The 24,498-nt window shown below is 42.1% G+C and overlaps 1 protein-coding gene and 2 non-coding genes across 17 annotated transcripts; all 3 read right to left on the bottom strand.

Moving 5' to 3' along the window:
* Nucleotides 1-1,729: 1,729 nt before the first annotated feature.
* Nucleotides 1,730-24,008, bottom strand: CCNB1IP1 (cyclin B1 interacting protein 1). 15 transcript variants are annotated; one of them, XM_070053954.2, is made up of 9 exons: nucleotides 23,839-23,938; nucleotides 19,086-19,257; nucleotides 15,385-15,462; nucleotides 13,756-13,862; nucleotides 12,089-12,309; nucleotides 10,342-11,180; nucleotides 8,865-9,186; nucleotides 6,312-6,645; nucleotides 1,730-2,566 (listed from the first exon to the last, which is right to left on the bottom strand). In XM_070053954.2, the coding sequence occupies exons 7-9, from the start codon at nucleotides 9,159-9,161 to the stop codon at nucleotides 2,364-2,366; spliced, it is 834 nt and encodes a 277-aa protein (XP_069910055.2). In that variant the 5' UTR covers nucleotides 9,162-9,186; nucleotides 10,342-11,180; nucleotides 12,089-12,309; nucleotides 13,756-13,862; nucleotides 15,385-15,462; nucleotides 19,086-19,257; nucleotides 23,839-23,938; the 3' UTR covers nucleotides 1,730-2,363. The 15 variants fall into 15 exon arrangements, with proteins under 15 accessions (XP_069910055.2, XP_089166136.1, XP_089166134.1 ...); XM_089310010.1 differs by having other exon boundaries at nucleotides 10,982-11,180; XM_089310008.1 differs by having other exon boundaries at nucleotides 10,342-10,751.
* LOC127484056 (small nucleolar RNA SNORA79) lies at nucleotides 12,581-12,727 on the bottom strand. Its single transcript, XR_007910837.3, has one exon. It is a non-coding gene; the product is annotated as a small nucleolar RNA SNORA79 (small nucleolar RNA).
* On the bottom strand, nucleotides 15,173-15,249 carry LOC127484061 (small nucleolar RNA SNORD126). Its single transcript, XR_007910840.1, has one exon. It is a non-coding gene; the product is annotated as a small nucleolar RNA SNORD126 (small nucleolar RNA).
* Nucleotides 24,009-24,498: the final 490 nt, after the last annotated feature.

Here is a 24,498-nt window from a genome sequence, read left to right as displayed (position 1 = left end):
TAACAGTTCTTATATGTGCATAACTACATCCAGAAACTATAAGAAAAAATGATTGCCTCTGGAGAGGGACACAGCAATAAGAATTGTGGGTGAATGAAAAAAGTTCTTCTCACTATGTACCTTTACCACATACATAGATTTCCTATTCAAAAACAAAAACAATTTCTAAATTTAAAAAAAAAATTATTTGCATCTGCATAGACCATTTCTGGAAAGAGACACAACACCACACTAGCAATAGTAACTACTTCCAAAACTTGGGACAAGGTAGAAAAGGGAGACTTTCCACTCTACACCTATTTGTATCTTTCAAATTTGTACCATATAAATGTATTAAAGTTCTTTAATAAATAAAGTAGCATTAAAATTCTTACAGCATGTCTTTTTACTTTTTTTTAAGATTTACTTATTTACTTGAAAGGCAGTTATATAGGTATCTTTCATCTACTATCCTCAAATGGTTGCAACAGCCAGGACTAGGCCAAGCCAAATCCAGGAATCAGAACCTCCCTCTGTATCCCACATGAGTGCAGGTTCAAGTACTTAGGTCATCCTCTGTGCTTTCCCAGGCACATTTAAGGTGCATTAGTAGGGAGCTAATCTGAAGTGGAGCAGCCAGGACTTGAAGCAGTGCTCATATAGGATGCTAGTGTCTCAGGAGGTCACTTAACCCTCAGCGTCACAACAGCCAGCCCTACATTTTTAGTTTTAATTATACCTCACTTGTACTTCAAACTGATTCTGTAAACCTAACAAAAAAGTAAAATGTTCAAGGCAGAAATCACGAATAAAAATCATAAAATCATTTCTTGAAATCATTCTGAAAAGGGAAGAGAAATACTTGGTACTGAAATCTAGAAAATCTGCCTAATTAACTACGACATTTTAACTTTGAGATTTTATACTCTATACATCTAATCTGTCAAGCACAATTATTTACTTGCCTTTCTATGATTAAATATAAAATATCCTTAGATCATCAGTGTGACTTTTATTATTAAAAAGCAAAGGAGGGACCAGCACTATGGCATAGCAGATAAAGCTGCCACCTACAATGCCAGCACCCCATATAGGGGCCCGTTTGAGTCTTGGCTGCTCCACTTCTGATCTATCTCTCTGTTATGGCCTGGGAAAGCAGTATAAGTTGGCCCAAGTCCTTAGGTCCCTGCACCCACGTGGGAGACCCAGAAAAAGCTCCTGGCTCCTGGCCTTGGATTGGCGCAGTTCCGTTGTGGCCATCTGGGGTGTGAACCAGCAAATAGAAGACCTCTCTCTCTGCCTCTCCTCTCTCTGTGTAACTCTTTCAAATAAATAAATCTTGAAATTTAAGATTAAATTAAGGATGACTTTATTCGTGTACTCACTTCATAAATACAGAAACTAAGGCCCAAAGTTGAAACTCAAACTCACACAATCATATATACAAAAAAAAAACCATCATTAGAACCCACACTATGCCCCTTCAACCAGTATGCTTTCAAGTATTACCTTTAACAACATATAGTTACCAAGAGTGTCCTTCATGTTTCTTTCTTAGCTCAATGTCTTAAATAATTAAAGATAGCAATTAAATATAATTTCTATACTAGTAGTCAGAAATGCTATTTAATAAATGAAAACAAGGGATATCTTTTAAATTATTTAAATTAATACAGTCTTGAAATCAAAAACATTGGTAAATTTTCTGTAGCAGAAGTGCATGTCTAAATGAGTAAATCCAAGACAAGAGTTGACATAAAAGTAAAGAAATAGCTTTATTTAAAATAAATGTCAAAAAATCAACTTTATAGATTAACATTATCAATCGGAGTTATTTTTAAATGCAAATAGGGGCTGAACATAAATGCATCAAATTGCACTCATTCATGAATACAAACAAGTTAATATGAGGGCAAATATATAAATAACAAGTTGCAGATAACCCACTATTTTCCCAGACCAAAATTTTCACATAAATACATTGGTAAACACAGGAAAATATTAATGTAAATGAACACTATTATATATTCATAGTTGTAAATGCAAAAATGCCAGAATCCAGAGTGACACACAGACATAACAAAAGTGCTTACATTCATAAACACACAGTACTATAACAGTGGTCTACAAAACACACAATAATGTCATGTCTTTTCACTAACAATGAAAATTCAACAGTTCACATAGAAACTGAGATTAATAAAATCCTCAAACTTCAAATAGTAGAAACAAAGTCACTCTAAAGCCACTTCCCACAGTTACTGAGTTTCTCATAAACTGAAAATGGAAAGACAACTTCAAAGACTTAACACACAGGAAGATCAGTGACTCCTTGTCTAGAATAAAGATAATTTGCTAAACAAAATCACTGAAAGTGAAGAGATCTAAATTCTTTTTACTTTGAAGGCCCTGCTAGAGATTTGCTGCTGCTCTAACTCATGGCTTGGAGAGGCAAAATTAAAAAAGGTGCTGCTGGGTTCAGGTGCTGTGGGAGAACCCACAAAGAATGGTCTAAACTGAAAATCTCCATCTCCACCACCCTGATTTCGAAGTGGTGTATTGTTCGTAGGAAATTTGGAGCTGTTCCCTAAGGAGAAAAAAAAAAGGAAAGAATTTTAGCATCTAAAGAATTTTAGCATCTACTTCCTCACAAATCTTCAAGAAGATAAAGAAAAGTCATTCAATATATATTTTAGCAGAACTCAACTCCTATGAGACAGATAAAGAAAAAAATTATGATTATCCCCCACGTCTCCACCTGACCACAACATCTATTGTACCTTCTTTTGTGGTTTCCAATGATAGTCATGACCTCATCACCAAAATACATTCACACAATGAAATACATATTTAGTAGGACTCAAAAAATATATATAGGACCAGCATTGTGGTATAGCAGGTTAACCTGCCGCCTGCGACACTGGCATCCCTTATGGGAACCAGAATGAATCCCAGCTGATCCATCTCCCTGCTAATGTGCCAACAGATAGAAGATCTCTCTCTGTCTCTCCTTCTCTCTGTAATTCTGACTACTTTCAAATAAATAAATTTTTAAAAAATTAAATAATTCTATTCGTTTATAATTTACTTCAGAGGAATTATTTGTTTTATATATACGCAGGCACACAAGAATATTTCAGTATTCCTGGAGGGGCCAGCATTGTGCAGTTAAGCTGCTACCTGAAATGCCAGTATTCCATATTGGAGCTCCAGTCCTGGCTGCTTGGCTTCAGGTCCAGCCTCCTGATAAAACTCCTAGAAAGGCAGCAGCAGACAGCTCAAGTGTCTGGGCCACTATCAGCCATGTGAGATACCAGGATGGAGTTCCTGGCTCCTGGCTTTAGCTTGGCCCAGACCTGGCTATTGCAACCATTTGGGGAGTAAATCAGCAAATAGAATATCTGTGTGTGTGTGTGTGTGTGTGTGTGGCTCCCTCTCTGATGCTTTCCTTTCAATCCCCTTAATTCATGGAAATGGACTGAAACGTTAAACTTAATTTGGTGCCCAATAATTTCAAAATCTAGCATGCTCTTCGCATAAACTTTTGAAAACTTCTTAAATGCATGCATTTTAAAACTTTTTGCACTAAAATAAACTTACTTTTTAATTCCACAAACATTGTTTTTTATTGTTATTATTTCTTTTCATTTATTTGAAAGGCAGAGAGACAGAGATAGATATGGAAACAAAAACAGTTTCCATCTGGTGGTTTACTCCCCAATGTCCCAGTAGCCAAGCCAGGTCCAGTTAAGGCCAGGAGCTTGGAATTCAGCCATGGTCTTCCACATGGGTGTGAGGGGCCCAAGTACTTGTGCAATTGTCTGCCGCCTCCCAGGGTACACATTAGCAGGAAGCTGGATCAGAACCAGAAGACTGGGACTTGAACTAAGGCACTCTGATATGAGATGTGACTGAACCATACACCTTTACCTCTATAAAGAGCCGGCACTGTGGTGTAGTGGGTAAAGCTGCCGTCTGCAGTGCCGGCATCCCATATGGGCACCAGTTCTAGTCCTGGCTGCTCCTCTTCCGAACCAGCTCTCTGCTATGGCCTGGGATAGCAGTGGAAGATGGCCCAAGTCCTTGGGCCCCTGCACGCATGTAGGAGACCCAAAGAAGCTCCTGGCTCCTGGCTCCTGGCTTCAGATTGGAGCAGCTCCAGCCATTGCAGCCAATGGAGAGTGAACCAGTGAATGGATAGACCTCTCTCTCTGTCTCTCCTTGTTTCTGTGTAACTCTGACTTTCAAATAAATAAATAAATCTCAATTGTATCTGGATAATCTTTAAATCTAAATTGCTTGAGATCATGCCTAACAGCCTGGTACATAATATTTTTAATAATCTGATAGACAAACAAATAAACAAAAGAACAAACCAAGCAACTAACATCAACCAACATTTCTGAAGTTATCAAAACTGTGCAATCGGTATTGGCATATGAAAGAAAACAAAATATGGCTTTCTTGAATAGTAAATGGTTAAAAAAGGTAAGCTCTAGGGCCGGCACTATGGCGCAGCAGGTTAAAGCCCTGGCCTGAAGCGCTGGAATCCCATATGGGCGCTGGTTCTAGTCCCGGATGCTCCACTTCCGATCTAGCTCTCTGCTATGGCCTGGGAAAGCAGTAGAAGATGGCCCAAGTCCTCGGGCCCCTGCACCCCTGTGTGAGACCCGGAAGAAGTTCCTGGCTTCTGGTTCGGATCGGCGCAGCTCCGGCCGTTGCAGCCATCTGGGGAGTGAACCAGTGGATGGAAGACCTCTCTCTCTGTCTCTACCTCTCTCTGTAACTCTGTCTTTCAAATAAATAAAATAAAATTTTAAAAGTAAGCTCTGAAAATAAGTAAGCTCTGTGATCTTGACCAAATCTTAACTTTCTGTGCCTCAGATTTTTCATTTGTCAAATACTTACCTTAGTTTTGTTAAATTACATTAATACACGTAAAACACTTATAGTAGTGCCTAGCACTTAGTACAGAGTCAATAAATGGCAACTATTATTATTATTACTATAGCTAAGTAATGAAGTATTATCCACATCTCTACTTTGCAGAGATTACCTCTGCAAAAAATTAAATATTTAATTGAAATGTAAGCAAATACAATAGATAAAAGCAATAATGTACGGGTTGAGACACCGATGAAGAATTTATGGCCTACCACAACCCTAGGCCCTTGGAACTCCCAGTGACTACTCGGAACTACGCAAAGCACAATGAAATATCACTGCTTTAAAGGGTAGATAGTGACATGAACATTGGGTACAGCAGTTAGGACATTCCTTGAGGTGCATACATCCCATATTGAAGTGCCTGGCTATTCCACTTCTAATCCAGCTTCTTGCTCATGCACACCCTGGGAAGCAGACAATGGCTCAATTACTTGGGTCCCTGACACCCACATGGGAAAGCCAGGTGGAGTTCCAGGTTTCCGGCTTTGTCCCGAACCAGCCTGTTGCAGGCCGTTTGGAAGTGAACCAGCAATCTCTTCTGCTGACTGGCTGGTTGGCTAGCTGGTTCATTCTGTCTCTTTCAGTTAGTGAAAATAAATATTTAAAGCAGCAGCTACTAGGGCCGGCGCCGCGGCTCACTAGGCTAATCCTCCGCCTAGCGGCGCCGGCACACCGGGTTCTAGTCCCGGTCGGGGCGCCGGATTCTGTCCCGGTTGCCCCTCTTCCAGGCCAGCCCTCTGCTGTGGCCAGGGAGTGCAGTGGAGGATGGCCCAGGTGCTTGGGTCCTGCACCCCATGGGAGACCAGGAAAAGCACCTGGCTCCTGGCTCCTGCCATCGGATCAGCGCGGTGCGCCGGCCGCGGCGGCCATTGGAGGGTGAACCAACGGCAAAGGAAGACCTTTCTCTCTGTCTCTCTCTCACACTGTCCACTCTGCCTGTCAAAAAAAAAAAAAAAAAAAAAAGCAGCAGCTACTAGAGCAGTGCCAGCATCCTATATAGGCACTAGTTCAAGTACCAGCTGATCCACTTCCAAACTAGCTCCCTGCTAATGTGCCTGGGAAAGCAGCAAGAGATAGTCCAAGTCTTGGTACCCTGTACCCATGTGAGAGACCAGGAAGAAGCTCTTGGCTCCTGGCTTCAGATCGGCCCAGATCTGGCTATAGCAGCCATTTGGGGAATGAACCAAATCGGCTCAGCTCTGGCCATTGCAACCATGTAGGGAATGAACCAGCGGATAGAAGACCTCTCTCTGTCTCTTTGTCTCTCTCTCTCTACCTCTCTCTGTAACTCTTTCAAGTAAATAAAATAAATATTTAAACAAACAAAAGAAAAACTGGTTAAAAAAATAAGGAATAGATGTTGGAAATCACATGCCCTTTCTTACCTAATGGGAAGCCAAAAATACCAGACTGTGCAATTAAAGATGGCTCAAGGGTGCCTTCTTGGTTAGCAATGGTGATGTTTCGTAGCCTGAGGCTATCATAGAGGCCCTGGAGCTTCTGATACTGGCGATTGCGCTCCATAAGTTTCTCTGAGATATCACTGAACTTTTTCTTGTATTCTTCCAGCACTTTCTTCATGGAGGTGACCTCCCCTTTCATAGAGGTCAATTCTACATCCTTGCTCTGTATTTGCTGGGTGTAAATCTTCTCCATCTGTTTCAGATGGCCCTCAGCCTTGCTGAAATTATATTCTTGATAGAGGCGCTCCTGATGTACCTTTCCCAAAACAAAAGATTTTTAAGATAATGAGTAAAAATTTCTATACTGTAAAATGTCACACAAAAGGAAAAGATGCATAAATAGGGATGTTATCACTTTAACACTTAGAACCAGATTAAGAAATAACCAGGATATACAATGAGTTGATTGTAAATTAATGTCACTGAATGCATAGAAAAGAAACGTGGAGGAATACTCTCAAACTGCTACCATTATACCACTAAAACAAATTATCTGTATTACTTTTTAACAAGTGGCGTGAATTCCAAAGGCTTTTAAGAAACGTAATACCATTTTTCAAATAATCCAGGGCATGAAGAACACTCTAAAACAATCCCAAATTATGCCTGCCTCCTATTACTTATCCCATGTGTAACTCTCTCCCCTTGAGTCTGGGCACGACCTAGGACTAGAACACAGCACAGGTGATAGGCTGTTGCTTCAAGAGTACATTACCAGGGCTGGCTTGTGGCACAGGGGGTTAAACTACCAAAGCCTATAACCTATATCAGAGCACCAGTTCTGGGAAGGCAGCAAGAGATGGCCCAAGTATCTAGCCCTTACAGCCACATGTAAGACACAGATAGAGTTCCAACTCCTAACTCCTGACTCCTGGCTTCAGCCTGGCACAACCCTAGCTGTTCCTTCCTTTGGGAGAGTGAATATAAACATAAACTCTGCCTTTCAAAACAAAACAAAAAAATAAATCTTTAAGAAGGCACATAACAGCACTGTTTTAATAACTTAGAAACAAATTATGGCATAATGCAGCCCTTAAAATTATCATTATAGAATAGTTAACTGAAGGGGCCAGTGTGGTGGCATAGTAGGCTAAGCCTCCGCCTGCTGTGCCAGCATCCCCAGTGGGTACCAGTTTGTGTACTAGCTGCTCCACTTCTGATCCAGCTCTCTGCTACAGCCTGGGAAAGCAGTGGAAAATGGCCCAAGTGCTTGGATTCCCGAACCCATGTGGGAGACCCAAAAGAAGCTCCTGGCTCCTGATCAGTGCAGGTCCAGCAGTTGTGGCCATTTGGGGAGTAAATTAGATCGAAGACCTTTCTGTCTCTCCCTCTCTGTCTGTAGCTCTACCTCTCAAATAAACAAATCTTTTAAAAAAAAGAAGTTAGGCCGGCGCCGCGGCTCAATAGGCTAATCCTCCACCTTGCGGCGCCGGCACACCGGGTTCTAGTCCCAGTCGGGGCGCCGGCTTCTGTCCCAGTTGCCCCTCTTCCAGGCCAGCTCTCTGCTGTGGCCTGGGGAAGGCAGTGGAGGATGGCCCAAGTGCTTGGGCCCTGCACCCCATGGGAGACCAGGAGAAGCACCTGGCTCCTGCCTTCGGATCAGCGCGGTGCACCGGCCGCAGCGTGCCAGCCGTGGTGGTCACTGGAGGGTGAACCAACGGCAAAGGAAGACCTTTCTCTCTGTCTCTCTCTCTCACTATCCACTCTGCCTGTCAAAAAAAAAAGTTACCTAAAAAATACTAATAAATATTCTTAACAGGGTTGGTATGGTGGTATAGTAGATTAAGCCACTGCTAGCAACACTGGCATGCCATGTCAGAGTACCAGTTCAAATCCTGCCTCCTCTTCTTCCAGTTCAGCTTCCTGCTAATGTGCCTGGGAAGGCACTGGAAGATGGTCCAAGTACTTGGTTCCCTGTCAACCACATGGGAGATCAGGCTGGAGTTCCTGGGGTCCAGACTTGGCTACTTTGGCAATTGAGAGTGAATCAGAGGATGGAAGATCTCTTTCTGCTTCTCCCTCTCTGTTGCTCTGCTTTTAAATTAGTAAAAAGGTAATTAAAAAAAAAAAAAAAGTAATAGACTTTGTCAACTTTAACTGACTAGAAAGCACTATGTGTATCGCTTCTTGGCCCTTTGACTAAGATCAAGTGAAAGCACTATGGGCGCCAGTTCGAGTCCCAGCTACTCCACTTCTGATCCAGCTCTCTGCTATGACCTGGGGAAGCAGTAGAAGATGGCCCAAGACCTTGGGCCGCTAAACCCACATGGGAGACCCGGAAGAAGCTCCTGGCTCCTGGCTTCAGATCGGCGAAACTCTGGCCATTGCGGCCATCTGGGGAGTGAACCAACAGAAGAAAGACCTCTCTCTCTGTCTCTCCCTCTCACTGTAACTCTACCTCTCAAATAAATAAATAAAATCTTTAAAAAAAAAAAAAAAAGAGAGAGAGAGAGAGAAACTAGGTCAAGCACTAACCTGATATGTCCAGAAGGCCAGTGCTCGGGAACTAATGTCCAACACAATCTCTGGTCGCAGTCCTGCCAACACCATAGCTTTATACTCCTCTGATGGACTGAGCTCTGTGCGGACAATATCTAGCTTTCCAGAAAGGGTACTGTTACAGGCAGGGCAGATCGCTGGTGAACGGCTGAATTCACCGCTGCCATGCTGGTCACAGAAGATATGAGAGCAGGCAGTGACCCACGCGTAACCAGAGAGTTTGATGCGACACTTTCGGTAATTACAAAGCAGCATATCTTCACACAAGGACATAATAGGATAGTGATTTCTTCAGAAGCTGAAAAGAATCATAAGGGATAAATGATGAAAAGGTCAAATTCCTATGAAAATTGCATAACATAAAATGTGCACATTTTCATTTTTACAGTAAAACACATATTATGTTTTTATTATAATCAACCCATTATACTGATTTCAATTTCTCAACATTAATTGCATACTTTCTTTGAACAGAGGCCATGAAAAAAAAATTTAAATAAAAAGTTAAAGATGCAGGTGGTTCCAAATCTTATTAAGGTCAAAGATAATACGCACATGGGAAAAATGTCTGGGAACATTCACAAAGCACAAACAAGTAAAAATTAAATTAAGTGCTTTTTTCATTCTTTAATAACAAAATTCCAAATTTTATTAGCCATTCATTCTTTGCTTGAGTATTTTAGTGCCACATCTCACACTTGGCAAACAAAGTCCAGGTAGTGATTTCAGCTATTTTTTCATGCAAAGCATTTCAAATTTTTAAATTTTTTTCATTTATGCTGTTTTCTAGGTTCTTAACCCATTGTCTTGAAACAGGAGCAACCTGCTAGCATATTTTGGAAAGCAACCTAATTCATCCAAGTTACCATGAAACTTAGAAATCTGCATAAAAACTTTAATGTAGATTTATCAAACAATTTGTTAAAGTAAATGTAACATAATTCTTCAAAGCTATGGTGCTATTTAAAACATTTGTAAAATTAAAACCTAAAAGTTTGTAACTTTTTCATATAGCATCCAATTTTGCTGGAGTTGTAATGACAAAAAAATGGGCAGCACTATTCTGAAACACAGGCCCGCACCAACTACATAGCCAGGCAAACTGCTCACACTGAGTCTGTCCAGAACACTGCCTCGGTCCCAGGGCTTGGCAGGGCACGCAGTCTCCACAGACAAACGGCACCTGGCAGCCGAAATTCAGAGGTCTACTTTACTGCGGTGGGTAACAGGCTTCGGAAAGCAGAAGAGCTACAGTTTGGAAGCTGAAGCGCTTCTCAGGCAAAGGTATAACCAGTTCCAAACTTCACAACAACGATTTAGCTGCCCCGGTGGCAAGTTTTAGAAACAGATTCACAGAAATCTAACTCTAGAATTTTTGGCCTGTCTTCCATTCTGGACAGAGAAAAGGGTGATAACAAAAACACAAATAAAATACTTAATCTGAATACTTAACCTGAGAAGCAAAAAAGCGCGGGAAAATGCCGTTGCCTCCGCCACTCCAGCGAGGGTTCGGCACGTCACGCCACTTCCTCACAGAGCGCATGCGCGGGGCCGCCCAGTGGCCTGACGGGTAGCAGAGGCGGGACTCGGCTGCTGAGGCTCTTGGGAAAGCCAGCCAGTGGCCCCGGCGAGAGAGCTGGTTTCTTGGAGCTCTGTTAACTCCCTTTAAATGGCACAAGAATTACACCCCTCTATGGAAGTATCTTTTTTGGCGAGGGCGGAACCGCGTGGCTGACAAGGAAGCAGGGCCGCCCCTGGGTGCAGCAAGGCGCCTGTCCTAGGGAGTCCGGGAGGTGTGCCCCGCCCCGCCCGCTCAGCACAGACTTTCTCAGTATCGGGGAAGACGCTCGGGAATTGTGACTCCTGTAATTGGACAACAGTCACCACCATGCTGAAGTACACCCTGTCCTGTCCTTTTTATTCATCGTCCCACCCTTTACGCATCCTCAACATACATTTATAGAAATTCCAACTTTCCCTGAGCTAGCATTACAAACATTCCTAAGGGCGCTTGAAATTAAGCGATAGGATTGGATGTCACTGAAGTAGCTCCCTGGATACTGGAATTGCTGATACTGTTGAAATGTTTGTACCTGTTTTACTGTGTTACCTATAGTATAGTAACTCCGCAGCGTTCCTCTTAATCCATAAAGGCCTGTTAGAAACTAGCTTAAAAATTAAGCTGATGGGCTGGGTCAGCATAAAACTGCTTGGGACACCCACATCCCATTTCAGAGTGCCTGGGTTCAGGTCCTGGCTCCATCGCAAATCCAGCAGCCTGCTAATGTGGACCTGGGAGGCAACAGAAAACAACTCCAGTTTAGTGCTTGCCAGCCATGAGGGAGACCTGGGCTGAGTTGCCCACTCTGGCCTTGCCCAGTCTCAGCCATTGTGGAAATATCAGTACACTTTTCTTTTTTAAAAGATCTATTCACTTATCTATTTCAAAGATAGAAACAGAGAAAGAAATCTTTCCATCCACTGGTTCATTCCCCAAATGGCCACAACAGCCAGGCCTAGGCCAGGCCAAAGCCAAGAGCCAACAATTCTATCCTGATCTCTAAAGTGAGTAGCAGGAGTCATCTGCTGCTGCCTTCTCAAGCACATCAGCAGGAAGCTGGATCAGAAGCAGAGCAGCTGAGATGCCAGTGTCACAGACAGAGGCTTAACTAGCTGCACAATGCCAGCTCTACCAATAATCTTTTATGTATCTGTTCCTCACATATTTAGATTGTTTTTGGCAATTATTCTTCATTGTCTCTTAAAGGGTCAGGCATCATAATCAGATAATAGAAATTTTATGTAAACACATGGGTAGTCAGTGGGGGCCAGCGCTGTGGGGTAAAGGGTAAAGTCACTGCCAGCAGTGTCAGCATTCCACATGGGCGCCGGTTCGAGTCTCCACTGCTCCACTTCCAATCCAGTTCTCTGCTATGGCCTGGGAAAGCAGTTCAAGATGGCCCAAATCCTTGGGGCCCCTTTACCTGCGTGGGAGACCCAGAAGAGGCTGCTGGCTTCGGATCAGCACAGCTCTAGCCATTGCAGCCAACTGGGGAGTGAACCAGCAGATGGAAGACTTCTCTCTCTCTCTCTCTCTCTCTCTCTCTCTCTGCCTCTCCTTCTCTCTGTGTGTAACTCTTTCAAATAAATAAATCTTTTAAAATGAATAATTAAATCAATAAGATTTCAATTCAATTTACCTCAAATATGTTGAGTATCTACTCTGGGCTAGACATCAGAAAAAGGGAAGGTATGTGCCTTCATGGAGCTTACAATCCAGCAAAAGATTCAGGAACGGTGGAAGAAAATATTTTACACTTTTTTCAGTCACTTCTTATATGTTTCCAAGATCATTCTATAAATCCATTTCTTGTGAGAAGTCAGCTTCAATCTTTAATTTGAAGTATCATCTACCTTCATGCTGCAAAGGAACAGGTATTTTTTAAATTGCCCTGAAATGTGTGTAAGCCACTCCAGAAAACTGAGTAAACCACTTAAAATTTAAAAATGAATTATTTCAGAGTATAATGTTTTTTGCAACTTCCAGAATCACCTACAGCTCTTTATCATAGCCCTAGATAAGCACTACCCAAATACTATCACAGAGAGTACTCTATAAACTATATCCCCATGTTTTGAAATTATTTTTTTAATAAGTACATTTCTTAATCTAGAATCACTACTTGCTTTGTAATTGTTTGACTCCGCAAAAATCAGACGGCACTAATGGACAGCCAACCCATCCCATGGTGCCCTGAGTGAAGACAAGCCAGCTTTGCTATATGATGGACTAAAACCCCACTGCTCAAGGCTTGAAGCAGTGAGAGGAACAGCCATCAAAGTTTTTACTCCAGCCACATTATTTTAAGAAACATAAAAAAATTAAGAAATCAAGAGCATCATTATATCTAAGTAAGAACGAGAAGAGACCATTAAGGATCAACTGATCCAGCTAAACAAAATAATTACAAATAAATTAGTGCAAAAACCAAGATCCATCAACAAATTGGAACAATTATATGAGGATACACATGATAACCCTGTTACCATATTATATCTAATTCTAGAACTAAATTAGACTCAGGGGTGCCAAAGTACTGAGGAATAGGTCAATCAGAAAAAGACACAGAAGCAATGAGAATGAAGAATTTCTGACAAACAATTATGCAGACATCAGAAACTGACAGTACAAAGTCTAAGATATGTATACATATGGACTCAGATAATAAAATAGCTAATATCTATTAAGCATTTACCATTTGATTTGCATCTTGCTATGCCCCACACATTTATCTAATTAAATCTCAAAGTATTTAAAAAATCATCTATTATTTTTCACTTTATGTTTCTGTGTGGGAGTGAACTGTTGAAATCTTTACTTAATGTATGCTAAACTGATCTTCTGTATATAAAGAGAATCGAAAATGAATCTTGATGTGAATGGTAGGGGAGAGGGAGTGGGAGAGGGGAGGGTTGAGGGTGGGAGGGACGTTATGGGGGGGAAGCCATTGTAATCCATAAGCTGTACTTTGGAAATTTATATTCATTAAATAAAAGTTAAAAAAAAATCTCAAAGTAGCCAAACTTTGAGTCAGGTACTGTTTATCACTCAAACATAAAGAAACTAAGACACTGAGATGTTAGGAAACTTGCCAAGGTTATAGAACTGTTAAGTAGCAGATACGTTGATTGAACCAAATTTAATTCCATACCCTGTGTGTAATTACTATTCTCTGCTATCTCTCAACATCATTAATTGACTTTTTAAAAAACCAAATTGCTAGCACCTTAGTCATCATGTCACAAAGCTAAAATTTCAAAGATTCATATGTATGTCACGGCTTCTCAATCTCAACATAAGCCTTACCATGAAAGCAAAGTGCAGTCATCACCTATTATACATCCGGGCACTGAAGAGGTCCAGACTGGTAAAGTAAGATGCATATCTGGTTTTGATGTCTTGAAATTTCACTTCTACAAAAGACAACCAAACACTAAAAAATCATTTCAAGTGCTGATATTACTTTGAATTATTTTTGCTTCCTATATTTTTACCCTCACAACTTCTTCATTCTCTGCTGAAAAGGCAGGCCCAGGTGAGGAAGACAAGGCTGTCTAAGGTGTTTAAAATAACTTTTTAATTATGTAACACATGAATGTAGTAAAATTAGAAAATACATGTTAACAAAAGTAACAAGATCGCACATAGAAACCAATTCTAAAAATAACCCCTAATATTTGAACAAATGTACGTGTATGTGTATGTATGTATGTATGTGTGTGTGTTTCTTAAAGTGAACATATAAAAATGTTTAGGCAGGAAGGCCAGGCATTGTGGCACAACAGGTTAAGCCACCACCAAGGATACCTGCATCCCATATTAGATTGTCATTTCAAGTCCCCAGCTAGTCTACTTCCAATCCTTCCAGCTAACATGCCGGGAAAGACAGTGGACAATGGCCTAAGTACTCTGGTTCCTGCCACCCACTTGAGACCCAAGTAAAATTCCAGGATCCTGGTTTCAGCCTAACCTACACTGGCTGTGGTAGGCATGTTGGGAGTGAAGGACTGAAGATCTCTCTTAAAAACAAGTTTAGGGGCCAGTGCTGTGGCGGCATCCCATACGGGTGCCAGTTTGAGACCCAGCTGTTCCTCTTCCAATCCAGCTCTCTGCTATGGCCTGGGAAAGCAGTAGAAGATGGCCCAAGTCCTTGGGCCCCTGCACCCACGTGGGAGACCTGGAAGAAGCTCCTGGCTCCTGGCTTCAGATCGCTGCAGCTCCAGCCGTTATGGCCATCTGGGGAGTGAACCAGCAGATGGAAGACCTCTCTCTCTCTCTCTCTGCCTCTCCTCTCTCTGTGTAACTGCGACTTTCAAGTAAAATAAAGTAAATCTTTATGACCACTCTTCCATTTCAAGAAACACAAACCTATATCATAACTTTTAAGTGAGGATATAATGTTACACTATATGTCTTCATAAAACTGATTTAACCAACTCTGGAATTCTCCTAATGTTATATAGATCAATAAACTGGTTGGTAATTACTTTAAAACTGCCAAGCTAAGCACCTGATACAATTAGACCAGTTACCAGTGTTTTTTCTGTAGTGTCTGAATTTTTAGATTCTTGACCCTAGTTCTATCTCAAAGATATGTCACCAAAGTTTGAAGCATAACAAAATGTTGGCAGTAGCATAAGATTCATAATTTAAAGATATAAGAATTATCTAAGATTAAGGGGCTAAATCCCAGTAAGAACTCCAAGTGTTTGCCCCTAGCTTTAGTCTGCTCAGTGCATGCGTTTAATCAGGGTCATCAGCTGAAACACGGACTTAACATGCATTTCATCATGGCAAACTGTACATGACTGGTGAAGGGCAAACCATCACTGGCTCCTCATCCCTAAGCCTGGAAAACTCTCTGCAGGTTAGAACAGCTACCAGATTTCAGCCACTGAAATCTTGCAAAGTAAAAGATTTTTCTTTTATACTTACCTCTGGTTTCAGATAAATCCAGCTTCTATTTAGGGATCAAGGCAAACTACAAGATTGATCGGCTACCTAGTAACATCTCTGGAAAATAAAAGAATAAATAAATACACAATGGTCAGGATTATACTCCAACTCACACCAGCATTCTTCATATAAAGTCACAAGAAAAAAATCAGAGTATTGTTCATTCTTTATTTGAATCTCCATTCAGAAATAAATTATTCAGTAATAAATTATCTGGAGAATATAATCAAATGCCCAAGCTAAATTATCAAATTAGGGCAGGACTTCTATGCAAGGTCAACTTTGTACAAATTTAAAGTTTGGCTAAGTTGCACACTAATCTAACCAACTTCTGAAGGGCTGTAAAAGTCTATAGTCTCATAATAAGACATAATATGCAAAAGGAAAGAGTCAAAAATCCATAAGATTCTGATAATAAAAGCTAATATAAAACAATCAATTTTTCCAAAGCATATTTTCAGTTCATTTGAGTCAATGCCAGATGGATTTGACCTTTACTCTTGGTCTCTTTGGTCGCAATATACTGAAGATAGCATCACTTGGCACAGTGGTGTAGCGGGTTAAAGCCCTGACCTGCAGCACCGGCATCCCATACAGGCACCGGTTCTAGTCTCGGCTGCTCCTCTTCCAATCCAGCTCTCTGCTATGGCCTGGGATAGCAGTAGAAGATGGCCCAAGTCCTTGGGCCCCTGCACCCACGTGGGAGACCCAGAAGAAGCTCCTGGAGCCTGGATTGGCACAGCTCCGGCCGTTGTGGCCATCTGGGGAGTGAACCAGAGGATGGAAGACCTCTCTCTCTGTCTCCACCTCTCTATATAACTGTCTTTTCAATAAATAAAATAAATCTTAAAAAAAACAAAAAGCATCACTTGGAACCCAAATCTACCACAAGATGGCAATGTAAGAGCTTTTAACTTCCTCTTCAGAACCTGAGGATAACCTGAAATTTCAGATTAAGTAGACTGAACATGCAGTCACTGCCACAGGAAATCATCAAACTATTCTCTATTCTTGGCACCTTAAAGTTGCATCCCAATAAGTAATCCCTCACCATAAATGGCTGGCCACCTAATTAAGAGCAGAATTCTCAGGGACAGCCCTATGGCATAGTAGGTTAAGCCACTGCCTGCAGCAAGGAGAGACAGAGAAGAGGTCTTCCATCCACTGGTTCATTCCCCAGGAGCCAGAAGCTTCTTTCTGGTCTCTCACATTTGTGCAGGGGCCCAAGCACTTGGGCCATCTTCCACTGCTTTCCCAGGTGCATTAGCACAGAGTTGGATCGGAAGTGAAGCAACTGAACTTGAATCAGTCCTTGAGCCCTCCATCTATGTGGGGGACCCAGATGGACTTCCACGCGAGCTCCTGGCTTTGACTTGGCCCAGTCCTGGCTGTTGTGGCCATCTGGGGAGTTAACCAGTAAATGAAAGATAAAGATCTTTCTGTCTCTCCTTCTCTCTGTAACTCTGCCTCTCAAATAAATAAGTAAACCTTTGCCGTGCCTTTACCCGCCACGCCATAGCACCAGCCTCAAAGTTTTCCTCAGGTAGTTTTAAGCTCACCAGGCCAGGTTTGTTTTGTTTTGTTTGTTTTTGACAGGCAGAGTGGACAGTAAGAGAGAGAGACAGAGAGAAAGGTCTTCTTTTTCAGTTGGTTCGCCCTCCAATGACCACCCCGGCAGGCGCACCGCGCGATCCGGCAGGAGCCAGGTGCTCATCCTGGTCTCCCATGGGGTGCAGGGCCCAAGCACTTGGGCCATCCTCCACTGCACTCCTAGGCCACAGCAGAGAGCTGGCCTTGGAAGAGGGGCAACTGGGACAGAATCCGGCGCCCCGACCGGGACTAGAACCTGCTGTGCCAGCGCCGCAGGCGGAGGATTAGCCTATAGAGCTGAGGCACCGGCTGGGCCAGTTGATAATGAGTGCTAAATGTGACCTCCTTGAAGGTTTATTCATCTTTGTAGAGTATTTGAATCAAATCAAGGACTTGTTAATTGTCATACTAGGGCTGCTTGATAGAAAAACTATTTTAAATAATGGAATTGAATTCTATGAAAATTCTGTCGGGTCAACTCATCTACAAGGCAGGGACAAAAAAAAATTCCTAAATATACATTTTTGTAGGTAACTGGGACCATGTCAAAATTCACCCTTGCTGTCACCATGAGAGGGACAAAGAAAGCAGAACTGTACACATCACCTTTCTCACACTCCTGTTATCTATCTGAAGTTTCAGGGCTGGGGCTGTGGTGCTGCAGGTTAACGCCCTGGCCCAAGGCAACAGCATCCCAGATGCGCAGCCAGCTCTCTGCTGTGGCCTGGGAAAGCAGTAGAAGATGGCCCAAGTCCTTGGGTCCCTGCACCTGCGTGGGAGACCTGGAGGAGGCTCCTGGCTCCTGGCTTTGGATGGGCGCAGCTCTGGTCATTGCGGCCAATTGGGGAGTGAACCAGCAGATGGAAGACCTCTCTCTCTCTCTCCCCTCTCTGTAACTGTCTTTCAAATAAATAAAAAATAAATCTAATAGGAAATTTTAAAATTACAAAAAAGAAAAGTTTCACAAGTTCTTTCAAGCACCAGACCTTATGTACATCAACATCTTGAATTTCACTGAACAGAGTCACACCACAGGCAAAAGGGGCAAAACTGAAGTGATTTAAGTAACTCAAAGTGTTATTATTGTACTCCTTCCTTGTCCTATTCTGGAATAACACTTTAACTTACAAAATGTTTTCAGATCTGGGGCATGCAAAATTAACTCAAGGAACACAGACAGGGACAAGACATGGTGTCAGGTTCCTGCAGTTTTCACAATGTCTAGCTCAAGGGATATCTTCTCAATTTATCTCACCTCACTAACAAAACCCAGAATGCAAAGGGCCTGGTCTTTGTGTGCTCAGCACATAGCACAAAGCCTAGCACTGAAGTTCTAATCTTAAATATGTGAGGCCTTTCCCAGTGTGTGAAGCTCTCAGCAGGATTATAGTCACACTTCAGCAAGTATCAGTGTACACTCAAGGCTGTTTCATATTCACTAAGTATTTGTGAATACCCCATAATCTATCAATGACCCATTCATTTTGTTAACTGTGAGCACTAAGTACTTCAAAGCACTGATGTTCGTGGCCAAAAGGTATACTCTGTACGTACGAACAGCTATTTCATGAAAGTCTGATACAAAGTACAAATTTTTAATACTAAATCAGATACTTCCATTTTAAGATTGTATGACTGGGTGCTGGTGCTGTGGCGCAGTGGGTTAATGCCCTGGCCTAAAGCCCCAGCATCCCATATACGTGCCAGTCCAAGATCTGGCTGCTCCACTTCTGATCTCGCTCTCTGCTATGGCCTGGGAAAGCAGTATAAGATGGCCCAAGTTCTTGGGCCCCTGCGCCCACGTGGGAGACCCAGAAGAAGCTCCTGGCTTTGGATCGGCCTAGCCATTGCAGCCATCTGGGGAGTGAACCAGCAGATGGAAGACTCCACCTTTCAAATAAACAAATACATCTCTTTTTAAATATTGTATAACAACTCAATTTTCATCACTTCCATTCCAATTTACCCTGTGCCTGGCATTATGAGATACAATGACCATTCAAAGAACATCTGACCTTTTAGACAAAAAAGACACATAGATATAATGCAGAAACCCTAAGGAAGCATATCTTGTTCAAAAATTCACATACCTGCCTTACAGCCCATCAGCCATTAGCCTTTCCTCTTAGCAATGTCCACATCCAAGCACAGGTGATGCATAGTGTCTGCAGACGTCATGGAGGCCTTCGCAGGCCACTTCTGCACCGGCACACAGAACTCGGAAGACCACACTTTCCTTCCTCAGTGGACTTCATCTTGAACCTAAAACAAAAGGAAAACCATACAGAACTTTGTATATGGGAGGAAAATGCTAGGCTAATCATTTGGCCTAGTTTCTCTTTAGAAATAGTTCTACAGGGCACATTTCTCAGAACAGACTCCAAGTTTTCTTAATTCCCACCCACTAACAGTTGTTTAAGCTAGGACTTGTTAGGAAAAAGAGTTGCAGATTAGAGCCTCCTCACATGGGGCACCAAGATGTTAGGAAAAGAGTCACAGAATAGAGAGGAGGCAGTGTATGAATTTATAGCCAGACCAAATTTATTCAGAGGAAATAAATCTGCAGAGGTGGGTGACCAACTGCCTGCGTGTACACAATGGAGCACAAGGCAGAAGACTCCAGGGGGCCCGGCCTTTTTAAGGAGGGCTTAGGGCTGGGGTGGAGGTAGGGGGCAGCAGGCAGGGGAATTCCAGGAACTGGGCGAGGCCTTGGGAACCTGGAAAAGAATGCAGGGTGGGGTATGAAGGCAATAGGGTGTGAGACCCAATTGAGTTCAAGGGCAAGGAATACATTCCAAAGTTTCTCTCTTTTGGGCAGAGGGAGAATGGCTGGGCCTTATGTCCTTGTTCCATCAGGACTACTGATTGTTTTCATCTCCAAGTACAGGAGGAACCCACTCAGAGCATGTATGAACTAAAGTGCTGAGGTCAGAAACCAGGGCTAACCATGCAGCTCATCCTGAGCTCATTCCATCACTTTACCCAAGCACAGGCCACGGCTGATGAAGCAAAAAAAGTAAGGGACAGACGTTTGGCATGCCGTATGAGAGTGCCTGAGCTTGGGTCCAGCTCTGCTTACCAGCTGCTAATGGGCAGCTTGCGCTGCCGCCATGGCAATGGCTCAAGCAATTGGTTCCCTACCACCCACGTTGGAGACCAGGACTGAGTTCCAAGCTCCTGGCTTCAGTTTAGCCCAGCCCTGGCTATTGCTGGCATTTGGGGAGTGAACCAACAGATGGAGATACCTGTCTGTATTTCTGTCTTTCAAATAAAAATTTGACAATTTAATGCTTAAAAAGTCATTAAAAAAAAAACAACACAGTACCTGAGAAATTTGGGTCAAGATAAGGAGTAACTTGAAATCAGGATACAACAGGCAGTAAAACCCTCCCTAGTCTGCTATCTTGCATTTTACCTATTTGATAAGATTTTGCCTATGTTAGGATTTACAAAGAAGGTACTCTGCATACATTATACATTACTTCATTTTGCAATTACAATATCATCTCCATTTTAAAGCCACGAATGCAATGTTTAGAGATTAAATGGTGGGTAGCTTAGTTCAGTAGCAAGGAAAATGGAAGTTTTATATTTTATTTTTTCCTAGCTTGAAGACATAATTAATAAAATCTATACATATATATAAATGGTATATGTTTTGATGTATGCATACCTATTACTTCGTTTATTCTTGTTCATGTGGTGAGACCACTTAAGACCTACTCAGCAATTTTCAACCATATAAAACTCACTATTATTAAAATAGTCAATATGCAATACAATAAATCTCAAACTTATTCCTCCCTCCCAACTGAAACATGATAGCCTTTGACCAGTATCTTCCCATTACCTCCCCTCCCCTCCCTACTCCCAGGCCCTGACAACCACCATTCTTCTCTACGCTTCCATGATGCAGTATCTGTCCTATGTTTGGCTTATTTCAGTTAGCAAAATGTCCTCCAGCTTAGCTTCCTCCATGTGTCACAAATGACAGAGTTTTCTTCTAAGAGCTAATATTGGGGCTGGCACTGTGGCACAGCAGGTAAAGTCGCTGCCTGCAGTGCCAGCATCCAGTATGGGCACAGGTTCAAGTCCCGGCTGCTCCACTTCTGATCCAGCTCTCTGCTATGGCCTGGGATAGCAGTGGAGGATGGCACAAGTCCTTGGGCCCCTGCACTCATGTGGGAGACCCAGAAGATGCTCCAGCCTCCTGCCTTCAGATGGGTGAAGCTCCGGCTGTTGCGGCCAATTGGGGAGTGAACCAGCAGATGGCTGACCTCTCTGTCTCTGCCTCTCCGTAACTCTGCCTTTGAAATAAATAAATAAATCTGATATTCAATCTTTAGGTAAGTAGGATTGCCGGCTGTTACGGCAGTTCCGTTTTTAGTTACATAGCTTCTCTAGGTCTCAGTTTTCCTCTCTACCTACCTCTTGGAGCTTCTATGATTAAATGAGGTAATATTTTGCACTGTAGCTGTCATGGAGACAAATGTTGTTTTTATTAGTTGCAAAAGCTCAACCAGCTAATGGGTAGGAATGCAGATACCTAAAAATCTTACATTTTTTCCAGTGACCTTGAAGCCAAACATCACTTCCAACTCCAAGATACTGGGTCTTTTTTTCTTAACATTTACTTATTTATCTACTTTATTTGAAAGGCACAGCAACAGAGAGATATCTTCCATCCACTGCTTCTCTCCTCAGATGGCACTAACAGCCAGAGCCAGGCTGAAGCCAGGAGCCAGGAACTTCATCTCCCACATGGGTGGCAGGGACCCAAACACTTGGGCCATCTTTCACTGCTTTTCCCCAGCCAATAGCAAGGAGCTGGATTGGAAGTGGAAAATTATATGGGGTGCTGGCATTGCAGGCAGCCACAATGCCAGCTCCTAAAAGTTACTTCTTAACAACAAAAAGCATGCTTCCACTGGAAAGAACCTTTTTTTTTTCCCAATTAGCAAAACCTCCTAAATGAAAAATTAAATGTTCCATGAACTATGCTGTTTAAGACAAATAGCTCTGGAGGTATTTCAAAAGGCTTTCTGCTTTACATGTTTACATCCTAAAACAATTTTAGCTTTCCCCAAGTTAATGGTACAATATGAGTGCACTCAACCAACAACCATAATTTCAGAAAGAGTGAAAGCTCACATTTTCTAAGTAAACACTCAAAGTCTGTCCCTTCTGCCCTTGAGAATACAAGAACCACTCGGTTATTCTGGGTCCTCTAGGCTATTCTTTCCCAACATTAAATTTGTGTTCATAACGAGATAAACCTTCCTCTACTCAAACCAAAGTGTGCAGACATATATTCACATAAAGGTCACCAGCATACTTTTGCTTCTGGTAGAAAATTCTTTACTGCCCAATCAAAATATTTAGGGTGCTGAATGTTCTCTAATCATCACTAAGTGCACACACAAAAAATACAAACGACAGGAAGCACTGCAAAATACCTAGAGTCCTTTACAATGAGAATACATCAAAACCCAACTAAAATGGCACATGTTACCCATTTTCGAGAAAACATCAACATTGTAAACTACTTAAATATCTACCATTAGAGCTAAATAAATCCTAGCATGTACATACATTAAAGTACTATGGAATCATAAAAAAAGGATGTGTACTCTATTTACTCATAAGAAACTGCCAACTGGGAAAAGTCAGATACACGGCAGAGTATTATAGAAAGACAAGATTTGTTTACATCTGTATTACATACCTCTGAAGAATATACAAGAAATTTAACATTGTTATTAGGAAGAGGAATTAGGTAACTTGGGAACAAGGACAAGAGACTTTTCTCCATGTTTACATTTTGAGCCCCTTTAAATGTTGAACCATGTGTTATTACCTATTCAAAGTAAAATGTAAGCATAATGCTTGAGAGTTAAAAGCATTATGGGAGGCCTACAAATGCCTGCTACCACATTCAATTAACTGTTTTATTATGTCTTTTTTACACTTCCTACCAGTAAGGATAGCCATCACATACATTATATTTAAATGAACAAGAGAAAATAGGAATTTCAATGAAATTATACTCAAGGTCACTAGGCAAATCTTTTAAGAGAAAACAGGCATCCACAATATTTACTGTAAATAAACGTAATTCACTTTTAGAAGGTACCTAACATCCATTATACACTGGTTATATTTTATATTTTCCTTGATCTTCACAAGCTGAGTCTCAGAGAAGCTCACTGCCTCTCCCAAGGTCACCAGAGCAGTAAACTGTGGCGCTGGAATTTGAACAAAGTATGTCTTAAGCTTTTTAGGACACCCTCACCACAGTGACAGCATTAAAATTAGAAGTTCCTTTTAAGGCTCACTAAAATCTTGCGACTTCAGTCTTTGCTGCCTAGTCTCATCAAGAAAGCCAGAATGCTCTGTGCAAAATCAGGGCAAAGACGATGTCCACCGCAGTTTCCACAGATCCTGTAAGGATCTGGGCCCTTAAGACGTTTGAAGGTGAATGAAAATGTAGGGGGCTGAATTCAGTTTCCAAGGTCCACCCTCACCCAGGGAGATACAAATCAAAACAGCACTGGGCTAATAACAATTCTCTTTCCCACCAAACAAAACGAAGCCGATGCACTCTGTACCTAAAGCACAGTGACCAGGTCTCAGCGGAAAACCCACTCCTGCAGAGGCCCACGTGGAAACAAGCCAGGCTCAGCATTTCACTAACCTGCCCCCAACCTCCACACGGCCGATATAGCCTTGCTACTTACACACATTCCCACGCCGGTTTGCAATAAAGGCCTGAAACCTGGGGAGATGGTTCACATGGAAGAGAAACTCGGAACAACTAGAGAGCAGAATTAAGTGCACACTCACCAGCCCACCACAACGGAGGAAAGAAAGTAGAGAGACAGGAAGGGGCCCTTGAGAAGTGGCCTCAGACGCTGATTGGCTATTGAGTTGCAGGAGGCTTCCCTCCTCCTTTACCTTAAAAGGTGCTGAGATGACGCAGTGGCCTCCTTTACCCTCCTGTCTCCCTGAGGACCAATGATGCTTCCAGAACTGTTTTTAGATTGACCTTCAAAAACCAAGTTTCTTTCTGGGTTAATATACTTAGCACAAGCAAACACAGGCTAATATAAGCGACCTGTACAAGCTCTTGCTTAGATAGGCCTACTACATTCTATTCCAAAGAGTTTTAATCCCTTTATGACAACGCCCTATGTTTTGTAATCTGAACATGGTGAGTTATGTAAGATAACGGCTTCCATTATAAAGATTCTAGACCCATTCAAGTTAGAACTAGGCTTCAGAGCAATCTTCAGGCTAAGAGGCTCAGTGCATAAAAGATGGACAATTAACTGTTTAGCCTTTAAAGTAAAATTTAGCTGATTTTGAATCTGAGCCTTGTGATTTCCTGACAAACATCTGTTTCCTCAACTATAAAGAGGCATCGCCCTCCTATGATTGCTGTGAAGATTAAGTAAAATAATTTATAAAATGTGCCCAGTTTAATGCCTGCCACACAGTACTCAC

The sequence above is a fragment of the Oryctolagus cuniculus genome, chromosome 12 (genome assembly GCF_051225735.1).
Source record: "Oryctolagus cuniculus isolate XC-2025 breed Fujian yellow rabbit chromosome 12, ASM5122573v1, whole genome shotgun sequence".
Classification (NCBI taxonomy): domain Eukaryota; kingdom Metazoa; phylum Chordata; class Mammalia; order Lagomorpha; family Leporidae; genus Oryctolagus; species Oryctolagus cuniculus.
The sequence above is the reverse complement of the archived record's forward strand: the minus strand, read 5'-3'. Positions and strand labels throughout refer to the sequence as shown.

Excerpts from the sequence above, each read along its gene's own strand:
- CCNB1IP1 (XM_070053952.2), bottom strand. The coding sequence starts at position 9,161 with ATGTCCTTGTGTGAAGATATGCTGCTTTGTAATTACCGAAAGTGTCGC. Across the intron at positions 6,646-8,864 it reads TGGCCTTCTGGACATATCAG|GTACATCAGGAGCGCCTCTA; the intron begins GTTAGTGCTTGA and ends GTTTTGGGAAAG. Across the intron at positions 2,567-6,311 it reads TATTTTTGGCTTCCCATTAG|GGAACAGCTCCAAATTTCCT; the intron begins GTAAGAAAGGGC and ends TTTTCTCCTTAG.